The sequence below is a fragment of the Lipotes vexillifer genome, unplaced genomic scaffold (assembly GCF_000442215.2).
Source record: "Lipotes vexillifer unplaced genomic scaffold, Lipotes_vexillifer_v1.1 scaffold912, whole genome shotgun sequence".
Classification (NCBI taxonomy): Eukaryota; Metazoa; Chordata; class Mammalia; order Artiodactyla; family Lipotidae; genus Lipotes; species Lipotes vexillifer.
The window spans coordinates 1042327-1060391 of NW_006782931.1; the positions used below are offsets into that span (position 1 = coordinate 1042327).

General features: G+C 43.0%; 1 protein-coding gene across 1 annotated transcript in view; it reads right to left on the reverse strand.

Moving 5' to 3' along the window:
* The window catches only part of SAXO1 (stabilizer of axonemal microtubules 1), a 36582-nt gene that overhangs the window by 16471 nt on the left and 2046 nt on the right, over positions 1-18065 (reverse strand). The window contains exon 2 of the mRNA XM_007455569.1: positions 16094-16273. Coding sequence (XP_007455631.1) covers positions 16094-16273 — 180 coding nt within the window. The remainder of the gene's footprint in view (positions 1-16093; positions 16274-18065) is intronic.

Consider the following 18065-nt stretch of genomic DNA (forward strand, 5'->3'; position numbering starts at 1 on the left):
GGGCAATATACCGGTAGGGGATTAAGAGGTATAAACTATCAATACTATGCATAAAAAGCTACAAGGATATATAGTAGAAACTCACACAACATTGTAAAACAACTGTACTCCAATAAAAATTAATAAAAAAAAAATTTTAAGCTACAAGTATATATTGTATAATACAGGTAATACAGCCAATATTTTATAATGACTATAAATGGAGCATAATCTTTAAAAATTGTGAATCACTATATTGTACACCTGTAACCTATATAATACTGTACATCAACTATACGTCAATTAAAAGAAAAAGAGCTCCTCCCCTTGGCCCAAAGCCAGTCCCTTCACCCCTGCCCTAAATCTCCTCACCCTCTATCTCAAGGACCCCTTCTGTGGAGCCCGTCAGTGGTTTCACCTTTTCCTCCTACTGGCTGCTTTCTGTCAGTTTTGGGGGGGTTCCTTTTGTTTGTTTGATGGCCAAGCCATGCAGCTTGTGGGATCTTAGTTCCCCGACCAGGGAACGAACCCAGGCCCTTGGTAGTAAAAGGGTGGGAATTCCCTCTATCAGTATTTAAACATGCTGCAGTCTTTCCCACTTCTAAAGGAAAACAATAAACAGCAACAACCCTCACTGGAGTTCTCACCCCTCCACTTCTCTCTGCTAGAAAGGGCTGTCTACAGATACAGGCTTGCCTTCCTCACCCCCTACTCATGTGCCACCTATCAAATCTCATTCTACTCACTCCTTGCTTCAGCCAAAGCCTCCAAAGTACCACCTTATTTCCACATCCAGTCACTGGTCCCCAGGTTTGTATCATTATGCACATCTTCACGGCGTCCATCCTCTCACTCATTCTTGTAATACTCTCTCCCTTGACTTCTTTGATACTCCTCCTTGTCATTTGTCCTCTTCATCTCTTCCATGGGGTTTTGCTCTTTGTCTTTCCATTAATTTCATTTCACTATTTCCACATGTAATTCTGAAACTCCCGGGGTACAGGAACCCTCTAAGGAAACCATTATGTCACTGCAGGCAGGTTGGGCAGGCCACTCCAGCACACTGAGAAAGATCCCTAGGCTGATTCACAGGGCTTGATTCGTGCCGCTTATCCTGGTAAGGACACACTGAGCCCTCCTAATCTTCTCTGTGATAGACGGATTCCAAGAATACGCCTCCAGTATGGACATCCCTCAGTATCCAGTATCCGTGGAGGACTGCTTCCAGGACCCCCCATAGATACCAAAATCTCTGGATACTCAAGTCCCTTACATAAAATGGTGTAGTATTTGCATATACCCTGTGCACATCCTGTTGTATACTTTAAATCATCTCTAGATTACTTACAATACCCAGTGCAGTGTAAACGTTATGCAAGTGGCTGCTAGTGCATGGAAAATTCAACTTGAGCCTTGGGGAACTTTCCGGAATTTTAAAAAATATTTTCAATGCACAGATGTGGAACCCACAGATATGGAGGGATGACTGTACCTGTCTCTTCCTCTATTCTCTCATCTCCTCAAACCCCACTAAAGCTGAGGATAAAATCTGTCATTGCTTCATATAAAGTCTGGACAAAATACGAAAACAACTACCTGTGAGCACTAAAGAGCAACAAAGACAAATTCTGGAGCCGAACCAACAGGTGGGAGAAGGGAATGGTACTGGGTGAGTCTCTGTGTTAAGCTTCCTTTTTTTTTTTTTCCCAGTGCTTCCAGTCTGAAGGCAGGCTCCAGTCTGTGCCAGGCAAGGCAGCTAAAATGTGAATAGAAAACCTTCCATCCTTCTTTTTTTTTGGGGGGGGGGGCGGGATACACGGGCCTCTCACTGTTGTGGCCTCTCCCGTTGCAGAGCACAGGCTCCGGACACGCAGGCTCAGCGGCCATGGCTCACGGGCCCAGCCGCTCCGCGGCATGTGGGATCTTCCCTAACCGGGGCACGAACCCGTGTCCCCTGCATCGGCAGGCGGACTCTCAACAACCGCGCCACCAGGGAAGCCCAACCTTCCATCCTTCTTGACTGAAGAACCAGAGGATGAAGTTTGAGGCAACCACAGATGCTGGAAAGTGAGGAAGGAATCCTGAAAAGGAGAGACCAGAGACAGGAAGGCTCAAATTCTGTTTATAAACTGGGCCCAAATCTCTGGCTGACCTCACTTGCATGGGACAGACTTCAAGCAATTGCACGAAAGATAAAGAACTGAACTGAGATTAGAATTGCACCCAAAACACCAAGTTTCCATTTTGAGTCCAATCAACTTACTATCTGCTTTAAAAAACACACTCTACAGAGGAATGTAAAAAAAAAATCCAGACTCTACATGCACCCCAATGTTCACCGCAGCACTATTTACAATAGCCAGGAGATGGAGGCAACCTAATTCTCCAACAACAGAGGAATGGATAAAGAAGATGTGGTACATGTATACGATGGAATATTACTCAGCCATAAAAATGAAATAATGCCATCTGCAGCAACATGGATGGACTTAGGAAATTGTTACAGTGAAGAAAGTCAGACAGAGAAAGACAAATATCATATGATATTGCTTATATGTGGAATCTAAAAAAAAAAGGTACAAATGAACTTATTTATATAACAGAAGTAGAGTCACAGACATAGAAAACAATCTTATGGTTACCAAGGGAGAAGGGGGGAGGGATAAATTGGGAGATTGGGGTTGACATATACACACTACCATATATAAAACAGATAACTAATAAGGACCTACTTTATAGCACAGGGAACTCTATTCAATACTCTGTGATGCCCTCTATGGTAAAAGAATCTAAAAAACAGTGGATATATGTATATGTATAACTGATTCACTTTGCTGTACAGCAGAAACTAACACAACATTGTAAACCAACTATACTCCAATAAAAAAAATTTTTTTTAAATCCAGAGCCTCCACAACATAACAATAACAATACACAGGGCAGGAGGGACTCTGAAGGGTTGGGCAAGAGGCCTCTGCATTTGGCACCCTATGAGCAAGTGAAACTAGATGATGCACAAAGGAAAAGAAAAAACAGGTTCTGCTGTTTGCCTTCTGCCACAAAAGTAACATGTCCCCAAAAGGAGCTTCTCTTTGACTCTGGTACCCCAGAATAAGAAGACCTGTGGAACAGAGTAGCCAACATGTAGCAACTGCCAGGCAAGACTTAACAACAAAAACACAATCTGGGGGGACCTTCAAGATGGCAGAGGACTAACACATGGAGATCACCTTCCTCCCCACAAATACATCAGAAATACATCTACACGTGGAACAGCTCCTACAGAACACCTACTGAACGCTGGCAGAAGACCTCAGCCCTCCCAAAAGGCAAGAAACTCCACCATGTACCTGGGTAGGGCAAAAGAAAAAAGGAAAAACAGAGACAAAAGGATAGGGACGGGACCTGCACCAGTGGGAGGGAGCTGTGGAGGAGGAAAGGTTTCCACACACTAGGAAGCTGCTTCACTGGCAGAGACGGGGGGGGAGCTTCGGAGCCACGGAGGAGAGCGCAGCCACAGGGGTGCGGAGGGCAAAGCGGAGAGATTCCCGCACAGAGGATCGGCGCCGACCGGCGCTCACCAGCCCGAGAGGCTCGTCTGCTCACCCGCCGGGGCGGGCGGGGCTGCGAGCTGAGGCTCGGGCTTCGGAGGTCAGATCCCAGGGAGAGGACTGGGGTTGGCTGCGTGAAGACATGTCTGAAGGGGGCTCGTGTGCCACGGCTAGCCGGTAGGGAGTCCGGGAAAAAGTCTGGACCTGCCTGTTTTGAAGTGCGCAAGGAGAGGGGATTCCTTCCCCGTGTGCCCACAGAAGGCAGAGCACCGCCTAAGTGAGCTCTGGAGATGGTCGTGAGCCACGGCTATCAGCTCAGACCCCAGAGACGGGCATGAAATGCTAACGCTGCTGCTGCTGTGCAGCATGCCACTGCCAGGGTCCCAAGATCCAGGGACAACTTCCCCAGGAGAACACACAGTGCAACTCAGGTTGTTGCAATGTCACGCCGGCCTCTGATGCCACAGTCTCACCCTGCATTCTGTACCCCTCCCTCCCCCCAGCCTGAGACAGCAAGAGAGCCCTAATCAGCTGCTGCTTTAACCCCCTCCTGTCTGGGTGGGGAACAGATGCCTGAGGGCGACCAACACGCAGAGGCGGGGCCAAATCCAAAGCTGAACCCCAGGAGCTGTGCGAACAGAGAAGAAAAAGGGAAATTTCTCCCAGCAGCCTCAGGAGCAGCAGATTAAATCTCCACAATCAACTTGTTGTACCCTGCATCTGTGGAATAACTTAATAGACAACGAATTGTCCCAAAATTGAGGCGGTGGACTTTGGGAGCAACTGTAGACTTCGGGTTTGCTGTCTGCGATTGATTTGTTTCTGATTTTTATATTTATCTTAGTTTAGTTTTTACTGCTTGTTATCATTGGTGGATTTGTTTACTGGTTTGGTTGCTCTCTTCTTTCTATTTTTTTTCCTTTGCCTTTTTAAATATTTTTTTAATTTCTTTTTTCTTTTTTCTCTTCCTTTTCTTCTGAGCCATGTGGCTGACAGGGTCTTTGTTTTCCGGCCGAGTGTCAGGCCTGAGCCTCCAACGTGGGAGAGCAGAGTCCAGGACATTGGACCACAAGAGACCTCACGGCCTCACCTAATATCAATCGGCGAGAGCTCTCCCAGAGATCTCCATCTCAACACTAAGACCCAGCTCCACCCAGCAGTCAGCAAGCTCCAGTGCTGGACTCCCCATGCCAAACAACTAGCAAGACAGGAACACAAACCCACCCATTAGCACAGAGGCTGCCGAAAATCATACCAAGTTAACAGACACCCCAAAACACACTACCGGATGTGGTCCTGCCCACCAGAAAGACAAGATCCAGCCCCACTCACCAGAACACAGGCGCCAGTGCCCCCCACCAGGAAGCCTACACAAGCCACTGAACCAACCTCACCCACGGGGGATAGCCACCAAAAACAACAGGAGCTACGAACCTGCAGCCTGAGAAAAGGATACCCCAAACACAGTAAGTTAAACAAAATGAGAAGACAGAGAAATACACAGCAGATGAAGGAGCAAGGTAAACACCTACCAGACCAAACAAATGAAGAGGAAACAGGCAGTCTACCTGAAAGAGAACTCAGAAGAGTAAAGATGTACAAATCTTGGAAATGGAGAAACTACAAGAAATGTTTAACAAGGACCTAGAAGAACGAAAGAGCAAACAAACAGTTACGCACAACACAATAAATGAAATTAAAAATTCTCTAGAAGGAATCAATAGCAGAATAACTGAGGCAAAAGAACAGATAAGTGACCTGGAAGATAAAACAGTGACATGTCTGAAGGGGGCTCGTGTGCCACGGCTAGCCGGTAGGGAGTCCGGGAAAAAGTCTGGACCTGCCTGTTTTGAAGTGCGCAAGGAGAGGGGATTCCTTCCCCGTGTGCCCACAGAAGGCAGAGCACCGCCTAAGTGAGCTCTGGAGATGGTCGTGAGCCACGGCTATCAGCTCAGACCCCAGAGACGGGCATGAAATGCTAACGCTGCTGCTGCTGTGCAGCATGCCACTGCCAGGGTCCCAAGATCCAGGGACAACTTCCCCAGGAGAACACACAGTGCAACTCAGGTTGTTGCAATGTCACGCCGGCCTCTGATGCCACAGTCTCACCCTGCATTCTGTACCCCTCCCTCCCCCCAGCCTGAGACAGCAAGAGAGCCCTAATCAGCTGCTGCTTTAACCCCCTCCTGTCTGGGTGGGGAACAGATGCCTGAGGGCGACCAACACGCAGAGGCGGGGCCAAATCCAAAGCTGAACCCCAGGAGCTGTGCGAACAGAGAAGAAAAAGGGAAATTTCTCCCAGCAGCCTCAGGAGCAGCAGATTAAATCTCCACAATCAACTTGTTGTACCCTGCATCTGTGGAATAACTTAATAGACAACGAATTGTCCCAAAATTGAGGCGGTGGACTTTGGGAGCAACTGTAGACTTCGGGTTTGCTGTCTGCGATTGATTTGTTTCTGATTTTTATATTTATCTTAGTTTAGTTTTTACTGCTTGTTATCATTGGTGGATTTGTTTACTGGTTTGGTTGCTCTCTTCTTTCTATTTTTTTTCCTTTGCCTTTTTAAATATTTTTTTAATTTCTTTTTTCTTTTTTCTCTTCCTTTTCTTCTGAGCCATGTGGCTGACAGGGTCTTTGTTTTCCGGCCGAGTGTCAGGCCTGAGCCTCCAACGTGGGAGAGCAGAGTCCAGGACATTGGACCACAAGAGACCTCACGGCCTCACCTAATATCAATCGGCGAGAGCTCTCCCAGAGATCTCCATCTCAACACTAAGACCCAGCTCCACCCAGCAGTCAGCAAGCTCCAGTGCTGGACTCCCCATGCCAAACAACTAGCAAGACAGGAACACAAACCCACCCATTAGCACAGAGGCTGCCGAAAATCATACCAAGTTAACAGACACCCCAAAACACACTACCGGATGTGGTCCTGCCCACCAGAAAGACAAGATCCAGCCCCACTCACCAGAACACAGGCGCCAGTGCCCCCCACCAGGAAGCCTACACAAGCCACTGAACCAACCTCACCCACGGGGGATAGCCACCAAAAACAACAGGAGCTACGAACCTGCAGCCTGAGAAAAGGATACCCCAAACACAGTAAGTTAAACAAAATGAGAAGACAGAGAAATACACAGCAGATGAAGGAGCAAGGTAAACACCTACCAGACCAAACAAATGAAGAGGAAACAGGCAGTCTACCTGAAAGAGAACTCAGAAGAGTAAAGATGTACAAATCTTGGAAATGGAGAAACTACAAGAAATGTTTAACAAGGACCTAGAAGAACGAAAGAGCAAACAAACAGTTACGCACAACACAATAAATGAAATTAAAAATTCTCTAGAAGGAATCAATAGCAGAATAACTGAGGCAAAAGAACAGATAAGTGACCTGGAAGATAAAACAGTGGAAATAACTGCCACAGAGCAGAATAAAGAAAAAAGAATGAAAAGAATTGAGGACAGTCTCAGAGACCTCTGGGACAACATTAAATGCACCAACATTCAAATTATACGGGTCCCAGAAGAAGAAGAGAAAAAGAAAGGGTCTGAGAAAACATTTGAAGAGATTATACTTGAAAACTTCCCTAACATGGGAAAGGAAACAGTCAATCAAGTCCAGTAAGCACAGAGAATCCCATACAGGATAAATCCAAGGAGAAACGTGCCAAGACATATATTAAAAAACTATCAAAAATTAAATAGAAAGAAATAATACCAAAAGCAGCAAGGGAAAAGCAACAAATAACACACAAGGGAATCCCCATAAGGTTAACAGCTGATCGTTCAGGAGACACTCTGCAAGCCAGAGGGAGAGGCAGGACATACTTAATGTGATGAAAGGGAAAAACCTACAACCAAGATTACTCTACCCAGCAAGGATCACATTCAGATTTGACAGAGAAATCAAAACCTTTACAGACAAGCAAAAGTTAAGAGAATTCAACACCACCAAACCAGCTTTACAACAAATGCTAAAGGAACTTCTCTAGGCAGGAAACACAGAGAAGGAAAAGACCTATACAAACAAACCCGAAACAATTAAGAAAATGGTAACAGGAACATACATATCGATAATTACCTTAAATGTAAATGGATTAAATGCTCCAACGAAAAGACACAGGCTCACTGAATAGATACAAACACAAGACCCATACATATGCTGTCTACAAGAGACCCATTTCAGACCCAGGGACACATACAGACTGAAAATGAGGGGCTGGAAAAAGATATTCCATGCAAGCTGAAATCAAAAGAAAGGTGGAGTAGCAGTTCTCATATCAGACAAAATAGACTTTAAAATAAGGACTACGAGAAGAGACAAAGAAGGACACTAAATACTGATTGAGGGATCAATCTAAGAAGAAGATATAACAATTGTAAATATTTATGCACCCAACATAGGAGCACCTCAATACACAGGCAAATGCTACCAGCCATAAAAGGAGAAATCGACAGTAACACAATCATAGTAGGGGACTTTAACACCCCACTTTCACCAATGGACAGATCATCCAAAATGAAAATAAATAAGGAAACACAAGCTTTAAATGACACATTAGACAAGATGGACTTAACTGATATTTATAGGACATTCCATCTAAAACCAACAGAATACACTTTCTTCTCAAGTGCTCATGGAACATTCTCCAGGATAGATCATATCTTGGGTCACAAATCAAACCTCAGTAAATTTAAGAAAATTGAAATCGTATCAAGTATCTTCTCTGACCACAACACTATGAGACTAGATATCAGTTACAGGAAAAAACTGTAAAAAATACAAACACATGGAGGCTAAACAATATGCTACTAAATAACCAAGAGATCACTGAAGAAATCAAAGAGGAAATCAAAACATACCTAGAAACAAATGACAATGAAAACACAATGACCCAAAACCTGTGGGATGCAAAAAAGCAGTTCTAAGAGGGAAGTTTACAGCAATACAATCCTACCTCAAACAAGAAAATCTCAAATAAACAAGAAAAATCTCAAATAAACAACCTAACCTTACACTTAAGGCAATTAGAGAAAGAAGCACAAAAAAAAACCCCAAACTTAGCAGAAGGAAAGAAATCATAAAGATCAGATCAGAAAGAAATGAAAAAGAAATGAAGAAAACGATAGCAAAGATCAATAAAACTCAAAGCTGGTTCTTTGAGAAGATAAACAAAATTGATAAACCATTAGCCAGACTCATCAGGAAAAAAGGGAGAAGACTCAAATCAATAGAATTAGAAATGAAAAAGGAGAAGTAACAACCAACACTGCAGAAAAGCAAAGGATCATGAGAGATTACTAAAAGCAACTCTATGCCAATAAAATGGACAACCTGGAAGAAATGGACAAATTCTTAGAAAAGCAAAACCTTCCAAGACTGAACCAGGAAGAAACAGAAAATATAAACAGAGCAATCACAAGCACTGAAATTGAGACAGTGATTAAAAATCTTCCAACAAACAAAAGCCCAGGACCAGATGGCTTTACAGGGGAATTCTATCAAACGTTTAGAGAAGAGCTAACATCTAGCCTTCTCAAACTCTTCCAAAATATAGCAGAGGGAGGAACACTCCCAAACTCATTCTATCAGGGCACCATCACCCTGATACCAAAACCAGACAAAGATGTCACAAAGTAAGAAAACTACAGGCCAATATCACTGATGAACACAGATGCAAAAATCCTCAACAAAATACTAGCAGACAGAATCCAACAGCACATTAAAAGAGTCATACACCATGATCAAGTGGGGTTTATCCCAGGAATGCAAGGATTCTTCAATATACACAAATCAATCAATGTGATTCACCATATTAACATACTGAAGGATTAAAAACCATATGATCACCTCAATAGATGCAGAAAAAGCTTTCGACAAAATTCAACACCCATTTATGATTAAAAAAAACTCTCCAGAAAGTAAGAATAGAGGGAACCTACCTCAACAAAATAAAGGCCATATATGACAAACCCACAGCTAACATCGTTCTCAATACTGAAAAACTGAAACCATTTCCTCTGAGATCAGGAACAAGACAAGGTTGCCCACTCTCACCACTATTATTCAACATAGTTTTGGAAGTTTTAGCCACGGCAATCAGAGAATAAAAAGAAATAAAAGAAATCCAAATTGGAAAAGAAGAAGTAAAGCTGTCACTGTTTGCAGGTGACATGATACTATACCTAGAGAATCCTAAAGATGCTACCAGAAAACTACTAGAGCTAATCAAGGAATCTGGTAAAGTAGCAGGATACAAAATTAATGCACAGAAATCTCTTCCATTCCTACACACTAACGACAAAAAATCTTAATGTGAAATTAAGGAAACACTCCCATTTACCATAGCAACAAAAAGAATAATCTACCTAGGAATAAACCTACCTAAGGAGACAAAAGACCTGTGTGCAGAAAACTATAAGACCCTGATGAAAGAAATTAAAGACAATACAAACAGATGGAGAGATATACCATGTTCTTGGATTGGAAGAATCAACATTGTGAAAATGACTCTACTACCCAAAGTAATTGTCAGGTTCAATGTAATCCCTATCAAACTACAAATGGCATTTTTCACAGAACTAGAACAAAAAATTTCACAATTTTTATGGAAACACAAAAGACCCTGAATAGCCAAAGCAATCTTGAGAAAGAGAAACGGAGCTGGAGGAATCAGGCTCCCTGGCTTCAGACTATACTACAAAGTTATGGTCATCGGAACAGTATGGTACTGGCACAAAAAACAGAAATATAGACCAATGGAACAGGATAGAAAGCCCAGAGATAAACCCATGCACATATGGTCACCTTATCTTTGATAAAGGAGGCAAGAATATACAATGGAGAAAAGACAGTCTTTTCAATAAGTGGTGCTGGGAAAACTGGACAGCTACATGTAAAAGAATGAAATTAGAACAATTCCTAACACCACATACAAAAATAAACTCAAAATGGATTAAAGACCTAAATGTAAGGCCAGACACTATCAAACTCTTAGAGGAAAACATAGGCAGAACATTCTGTGACATAAATCACAGCAAGATCCTTTTTGACCCATCTCCTAGAGAAATGGAAATAGAAGCAAAAATAAACAAATGGGATCTAATGAAACTTAAAAGCTTTTGCACAGCAAAGGAAACCATAAACAAGATGAAAAGACAACCCTCAGAATGGGAGAAAATATTTGCAAACAAAGCAACTGACAAAGGATTAACCTCCAAAATACACAAGCAGCTCATGCAGCTCAATATCAAAAAAACAAACAACCCAATCCAAAAATGGGCAGAAGACCGAAATGGACATTTCTCCAAAGAAGATATGGAGATTGCCAACAAACACATGAAAGGATGCTCAACATCACTAATCATTAGAGAAATGCAAACCAAAACCACAATGATGTATCACCTCATACCAGTCAGAATGGCCATCATCAAAAACTCTACAAACAACAAATGCTGGAGAGGGTGTGGAGAAAAGGGAACCCTCTTGCACTGTTGGTGGGAATATAAATTGATACAGCCACTATGGAGAACAGTATGGAGGTTCCTCAAAAAACTAAAAATAGAACTACCATATGACCCAGCAATCCCACTACTGGGCATATATCCAGAGAAAATCATAATTCAGAAAGAGACACGTACCACAATGTTTATCGCAGCACTATTTACAGTAGCCAGGACATGGAAGCAACCTAAGTGTCCATTAATAGATGAATGGATAAAGAAGAGGTGACACAAATATACAATGGAATATTAGTCAGCCATAAAAAGAAATGAAACTGAGTTATTTGTAGTGAGGTGGATGGACCTAGAGTCTGTCATACAGAGTGAAGTAAGTCAGAAAGAGAAAAACAAACACCATATGCTAACATACATATCTATCTAACATACATACATATCTAAAAAACATACATACATATCTAAAAAAAAATATGGTTCTAACGAACCGAGGGTCAGGAAAGGAATAAAGACGCAGACGTAGAGAATGGACTTAAGGACATGGGGAGGGGACAAAGTGAGAGAATGGCATGGACATATATGCACTACCAAATGTAAACTAAATAGCTAGTGTGAAGCAGCTGCATACACAGGGAGATCAGCTCGGTGCTTTGTGACCACCTAGAGGGGTGGGATAATGAGGGAAGGAGGGAGGCACAAGAGGGAGGGGATATGGGGATAGATGTATACATAGAGCTGATTCACTTTGTTATACAGCAGCAACTAACACAACATTGTAAAGCAATTATACTCCAATAAAGATGTTAAAAAAATTAAAAAACACAATCCAAAAAAAAAAGCAATGTACAGGATCAATCCAAATTTCTTGACATACACAGAGAAAATGTGACACATTCTCAAGGGAAGAAAAAGATAATCATGAAGACCAGCCCCAAGCTGACCCAGATGTTGCAACTAGCAGGCAAGGATTAATACAGCTGCTATTTTAACTATGCTTTGTTGCAAAATGGAAAATAAGGTCACAATGAATTAAAAGGCAGGGAATCACAGAAGAGAAAGAGAAACTATATATGAAAAGAACCACATGTAAATTCTAAAACTGAAAAACAACATCTAAAATAAAACACTCACTGGATGGGCTTAATAGCAGAATGGAAATAGAGGAAGAAAGAAAGGCTCAGTGACCTTGAAAAATGGTTGAATAGAAGCTCTCCAATATGAAGGACAGAGAGAGAAAAAGACTGGGAGAAAGAAATGAACAGAGCCTTGGGTACAGAAAAAATACTTAAAGAAAGAACGGCCAAAATGTCCCCCAAATTAATCAAAGATGCACATCAAAGGCTCTTAAACTACCCAAGCAAGTCTAGTGCTGAGACCTTTTACTGCATGTCTTAATTCTCAGGTCCAATCTATAGAGGTGAGGACGTATACCCCCACTGGGATAGCTGTGAGTAGAGAAATATGTATTTGAACAGGAAATGTGTAATATTCAATAGGTAGGAAAAGACTCAAGCCTACTACCACCTTGCTTCTTTCCTGGCTTTTCTAAAAGCCCTTTCACTTTTAGCTCTTCCCCCTTACACTCCTTTCTACCAAGGAGTCTTGTCAATACATGAAGGAATCTGTGCCACCAACTTTCTGCCCTCTCCCCTGCAGCCAAACCCATCAAGGGTGAACCCGATTCCATCCTCCCCCTCTGCACCTCCATTTCACCCTACCCTCGGCCCCTCTCCCTTTAAGAATAAAGGTCTAACACCATCTTGAAGACTCACCTCTTTTTTCTGAGGCTGTCCACTTTGCCCATCTTTAGGGATCTCACTTAGCTAACAAAATAATGTCCCAGTCTGGGGCCCAACTGTTTTACATGGTGACATGCCTAAGGGGAAATGAGGCTTGAAGTACAAACCTCTTATTCATAAACTGATCTCAGGTCTACCCGAACTAAAGGCAGATCCTCTGTGAGAGAATTACTCAGGGCGGCAAGAAACAGTTCAACATTAAGAAGGGCTGAAAAGCATAAGCTTTCACCTCATGGCACCTGCTGTAAATCCCCAAGATTTACAGTCAGTAAGAGTTGTGTGCAGCTGTAATCATGCCTCATGCTGGGATGATAACCTTTCCAGAAACCAGGTGTTTTTTGTGTCTGAGCTTAATCGCCAAACCTAGCCAAGCCCTGGGCCACATGACTTTTTCATGCAGCAGGTGGCAGCCCCAAACTCAGAAACTAAGCCAGGTCAGCCTTTAGATAGGTAAGTGGGTCAGACATTCTAATAATCAGAGTTCTAAGGGCAGAAGGATGACAATCCACACAGACAAAGAGGTGTGCAGACACAGGGCTGACCCATCCTTTCCCCAGCATCCTCTGGCAGAGAACCTAGATGACAGCAACTCTACATTTCCCAATGGGGAATAGTTTTACTGTATGTATTCAGATATGGGCCAGAGTCTCTGCTGAGTTTATAAAGTTCGGAAAAGGTGGTTAGTACAATCTTGATTTTTGTTAATTTATGTCAATAAAAGCCCACCAAAGCTCAAAAAAAAAAAAAAAGAAGCATCCTGACAGGGGCATAGGTTTTTTTTTTCAGCCTACAAAAATGTGCCCAGCAGGGTAGGCACAGGGCTGAGAAATGATGAGATTGAGGGACGGGGGAGAGAAGAGATGCCTTCTGCTCATCTGTCCCTTAGTCCTCTTGCTGGGGAAGGAAATAAAGGAGAGGAGAGAAGCATTTCTGTTCTTTTTCTTCCCATGGGTAACCATGATCCTGCCACTTTTCTTTTTAAGGCTCTTACAATCATTAATAAGTTGTTTCGGAAATTCTTTCAGTATCTTCATTCTTCCACTTCGGCCATATCTTAACATGAATGATTTTGTTATTCTGGCCTTGGCAGGGACAGAGAGACTTTCTGGGTGATATGTTTATTGTTGTAAGTGACACAAGGCAAGGATAATTTAGGACAGGTCAAAGGGCAAGTTTTTGTTTTGCAAAGCACCATCGGGAAGCGGGAGGGCATGTGGGGCTCCACTGGGGGCCTCAGAGCTAGGGGATGGGACAGGACGCCTGCTCCAGAGAAAGGATTTGTTCTCATTCTCCTGAGCTTGTGGGCAACAAACAGAAAGCATCCCTCAACATCCAACTCTCCAAGTATCCAAATATTTCCAGGACAATATCTGAAGCTGGCCTGTACTCTGTATTCCACAAGGCACTCTTGACTTCCTGCAAATTGGGTACAAAGAGAAGTGAAGACCAGCATCTAGAAACCGAACGTGATGTTTGTAATCCACTCCTCAACACTGCTCTTATCCTTTCCTACCAACTACATGTCTCTTACACATAAGCCTAGTTCCTTTCATGAGCATTGACTGTGGTTTCTTAAAACGAAAAGCAATGCTCCAGAATGATCCACTTCTCTTGTTGTGGTCTTTAGACTCACAGAAACAAAGAACGCTGTTTTCCTGGGAAAATGAAGCCCAAACTTTAAGGTTTATATTCTTTTTTTTTTTTTTCTTACATGGGCCTCTCACTGTTGTGGCCTCTCCCGTTGTGGAGCACAGGCTCCGGATGCGCAGGCTCAGCAGCCACGGCTCACGGGCCCAGCCGCTCCGTGGCATGTGGGATCCTCCCGGACCGGGGCACGAACCCGTGTCCCCTGCATCGGCAGGCAGACTCTGAACCACTGCGCCACCAGGGAAGCCCTAAGGTTTATATTGTTTAGTAAGTCACAGGTTGAAAAACAGGTTGCATAGATTACTTTTTTTTTTTCATGAAGCAGGACCCAGAAACCTTGTGCTGACCTCAAATCATTTAATATAACTACTCAGCATAAAGGTGACCTGATTCAAGTCAAGAGTCAGATAAGACCCTCGAGTCCCTCTCATTCTCAAGCTGCCCCTGTCCAGGGGTTCCCACAAAGCCGAGAAAGCCCTGGGCTTCATTCCCCACATTGCGGGTCTTTTCTGATAACCCAGACATGGACTTCTTCCTTTGGATCTATAAGACAGCAGCTTTCAGGAGGAATACTTCATGCCTCCAACCCACATTCTCAACAGAGGACATTTCCAGGCCTGTCCTGGGGGAAACTGAATGAACTGGTGTTCTGCTTAGCCAGGGTCACCTGGGACCTTTACAGAAAAGCACAAAATTGCGAGGCAAAGGGGGAAGCAATAGGAAGAAATTTTACCAGGTCTGGCAAACCTGTAATGTGCGGGCATCGTGGTAGAACAATTTCACCTCCTCCTCACAGGGCACAGCAATCCTGCCCTGTAGGGATGAGGAACTTGGGAGGCAGAGAAGGCACCCAGCTCTCAGGTCTCATGTGGGGACTAAGTTCTACAACCTGAAACACTGCCCAACTGACTCAACTGTTTCTACTCCTCTGGGTCACCAGTCACAGGTCATCACCTGGAGATAACTAACTGAGCTGTCAACAGCAGATTCTGTTAGAGCCCCGCAACATGTGGAACAACCCTGAGACTGATCATGTGTCCCCACCCCCTCAGTACAGATACCTCTGCAGGCCTGACACGCTGAGCCACGGGGTTCAGTCTCCTCACAGAGCCGGAGCTCAAGAATCAGAGTTGCTAAGTCAAGGGTAATGTAAAAGGAAATATTCTTTGTTCCTATTCCTGAAGAATGTTCAAGGGGACCCCAACTCAAACTCTATAGCATAATTTCAAAAAAGCTCAAGTTCTCTTTCACCACAACCAACATCACTACCACCACCCAAGCTGACCTAGAGCTTCTGTGCAGAAGCCCAAAGCTCCTTTTTCTGCAGCAGCCACCCTCTTTCTAGTTATTATTTTCCTTTCATACTTAACTTAACCTCCCACCCTTTTGATGTAGATCAATTTACAATTCCCACTCCACGGGTCCCCCTTCCCCCGCCCCAGCCCCAAGCAAGAATCCTTTCTCTTTAAGAGGGGGAGAGGGAAAACTAAACAGGCTAATAAATGCACGATTGTCTTTCAGAGATACAGTAAATTAACATTCAAGCATCAATAGCATGTATTGATAGTGCATGTCAATGCAATTTGAACGTTAGGTTAATGCTGTACATTACTCCAGTAGTGGTGTGCATTTATACGTTCACATTATTGCCCTCACCTAGATGTGGTCAGGCCTTCCATTGGCGCGCACCCTTTCTGGTACTCCAGCTTGGGCTTGAAGGACTCTCTGGGCAGGTAAGAGTGATAGAGAGGGTAGTTCTTGGTATATTCGGAGAAAAGACATGGTTTCTCTGTTTTATCATAAATCTTGGTAGGGAGGCGTGGACAGTGATGCCGCCTAATTTTTAAAAAAGAAAAAAAAAAAAAAGGAATGTTAGGTTGGTTACCTTCTTGGGAAGAATACATTCAGTTTGCTACCTCCTCAAAATCTGACCCAGAGTATAAAATCATGACTGCCGGCATTGAAAACAGCAGTTTAACCCTTCCTTTTCTCTACTGAGCTATGTGAAGCGGCCAGAATTTCTTAAATGATCTGTAACTGCAATTGGTTAATTGTCAAAATTCCTTGAACCATAAAATTATGCACAAGCATGGCTGATGACCAGCCATCACACGTGCCATGCTGCTTGTTTAAATACTGAAATACTTCCATACCATAATAGGTGAATGGTTGTGGCCCCCAAGGCATCTGAGTGTCAACCTAGTCCCTCCCCGGAGACCCTCCCTCCCAATCACCCAGCAATTAAGGGCTTAACACCTGCCCTAATGGGGGCTCCAAGGCTGTGCTCTAGGGCCAGGCTACTGTCTTTCCTCATTAATTCCTGGGTCAATTCAGAATATCACCCTCGCACACAAGTGGCATCATACATAGCAGAACCACCTCAGTTCTGAGTATACTAAACACCATCGACTATGTGAAACCATTTTTACATTGAAAGTCTGGCTCCTTTATTCTTTCAGGTCTCACTTCACTTAGGCTTCCGCTTGATCATCTTTACCTAAAATACACCCCTCCACACCCTCACCTCTCAAACAGAGTTTCTCTCATCACGTGGATGCCTTTCCCATCACTTACTCTTATCTGTAATTGGCACATTTGTTGCTCAGTTTATTATCTGTCTCATCTATCAAGCTCAGAACCTTTTTCTATCTTGTTCACTGCTACATCCCTAGTACCTCTCATATCCTGCCTGGCACAGAGGAGGCATTTAATAAACATTTATTAAACAAATACTGAACAAATGAATGAATGATTAAATAAACTTTATGCCACATTATGCAGGGAGATGATAGATAATAATTTGAAGTTATAATTTATAGTGAGTTTTTCCATTTTACATGCATGGTAATAAATGACCTTATTATTCTACTTACTGGTGAATAAAGGGCAGCTATTTGAGCTGTCCAAAACAAAGTAGTATATCCATCATTTAAATGCCCACATACAATCCTTGCAAACCAGCTAGGGTTCCTCTAATCATCAGACACCAGCACATCAACAAAACTCCATGTTAGTGATCTCCAACTTAGTTATATCGAGAAATGGCATAGAATTTTAAAAAAATTTTTACAATAAACTGATTCTGATTACAGAAACTAAGATACACAGTATTCTGGGGCAGCACATCAGAGAAAAGAGAAACAGACATACAGAGAACTCATCACTGCTCCAATCAAAAGCTGGTTTCTAGGCAACAGTTAGCGTGCTGCTACCATTGTTAATAAGTTCAACCCTCTACATAAATATTGCTGCCACCACTATTACTGTGTGCCTCTCTTCAACCTCCAACCACCGCCCTGCCACCTGCCCCCACCAGGGAAAATGGTCAACACCTGCATGGTTTGTATGGGTAGAGCTGCATATGAACAAGTTTATTCCTACTTTCATTTCACGTGTAGATTTGTGTATCAGATTAGGATTCCAAAAACCTCAAATTAAAAGCCAAGAAGTCCTGGTTACTCAAAAATACCTCTGCAGATATATTTTATTCACCCATACTCTGAGAGAGAAATCAAGACTTTATTAAGGGTAACTTAGATTCAGGCACTTGCAATAAAGTGGATTCCACAGGCTTAACAGTATTTTTCCTCTCTAGTGCTCTTTTTTTTTTTTTTTTTTTTTTTTTTTT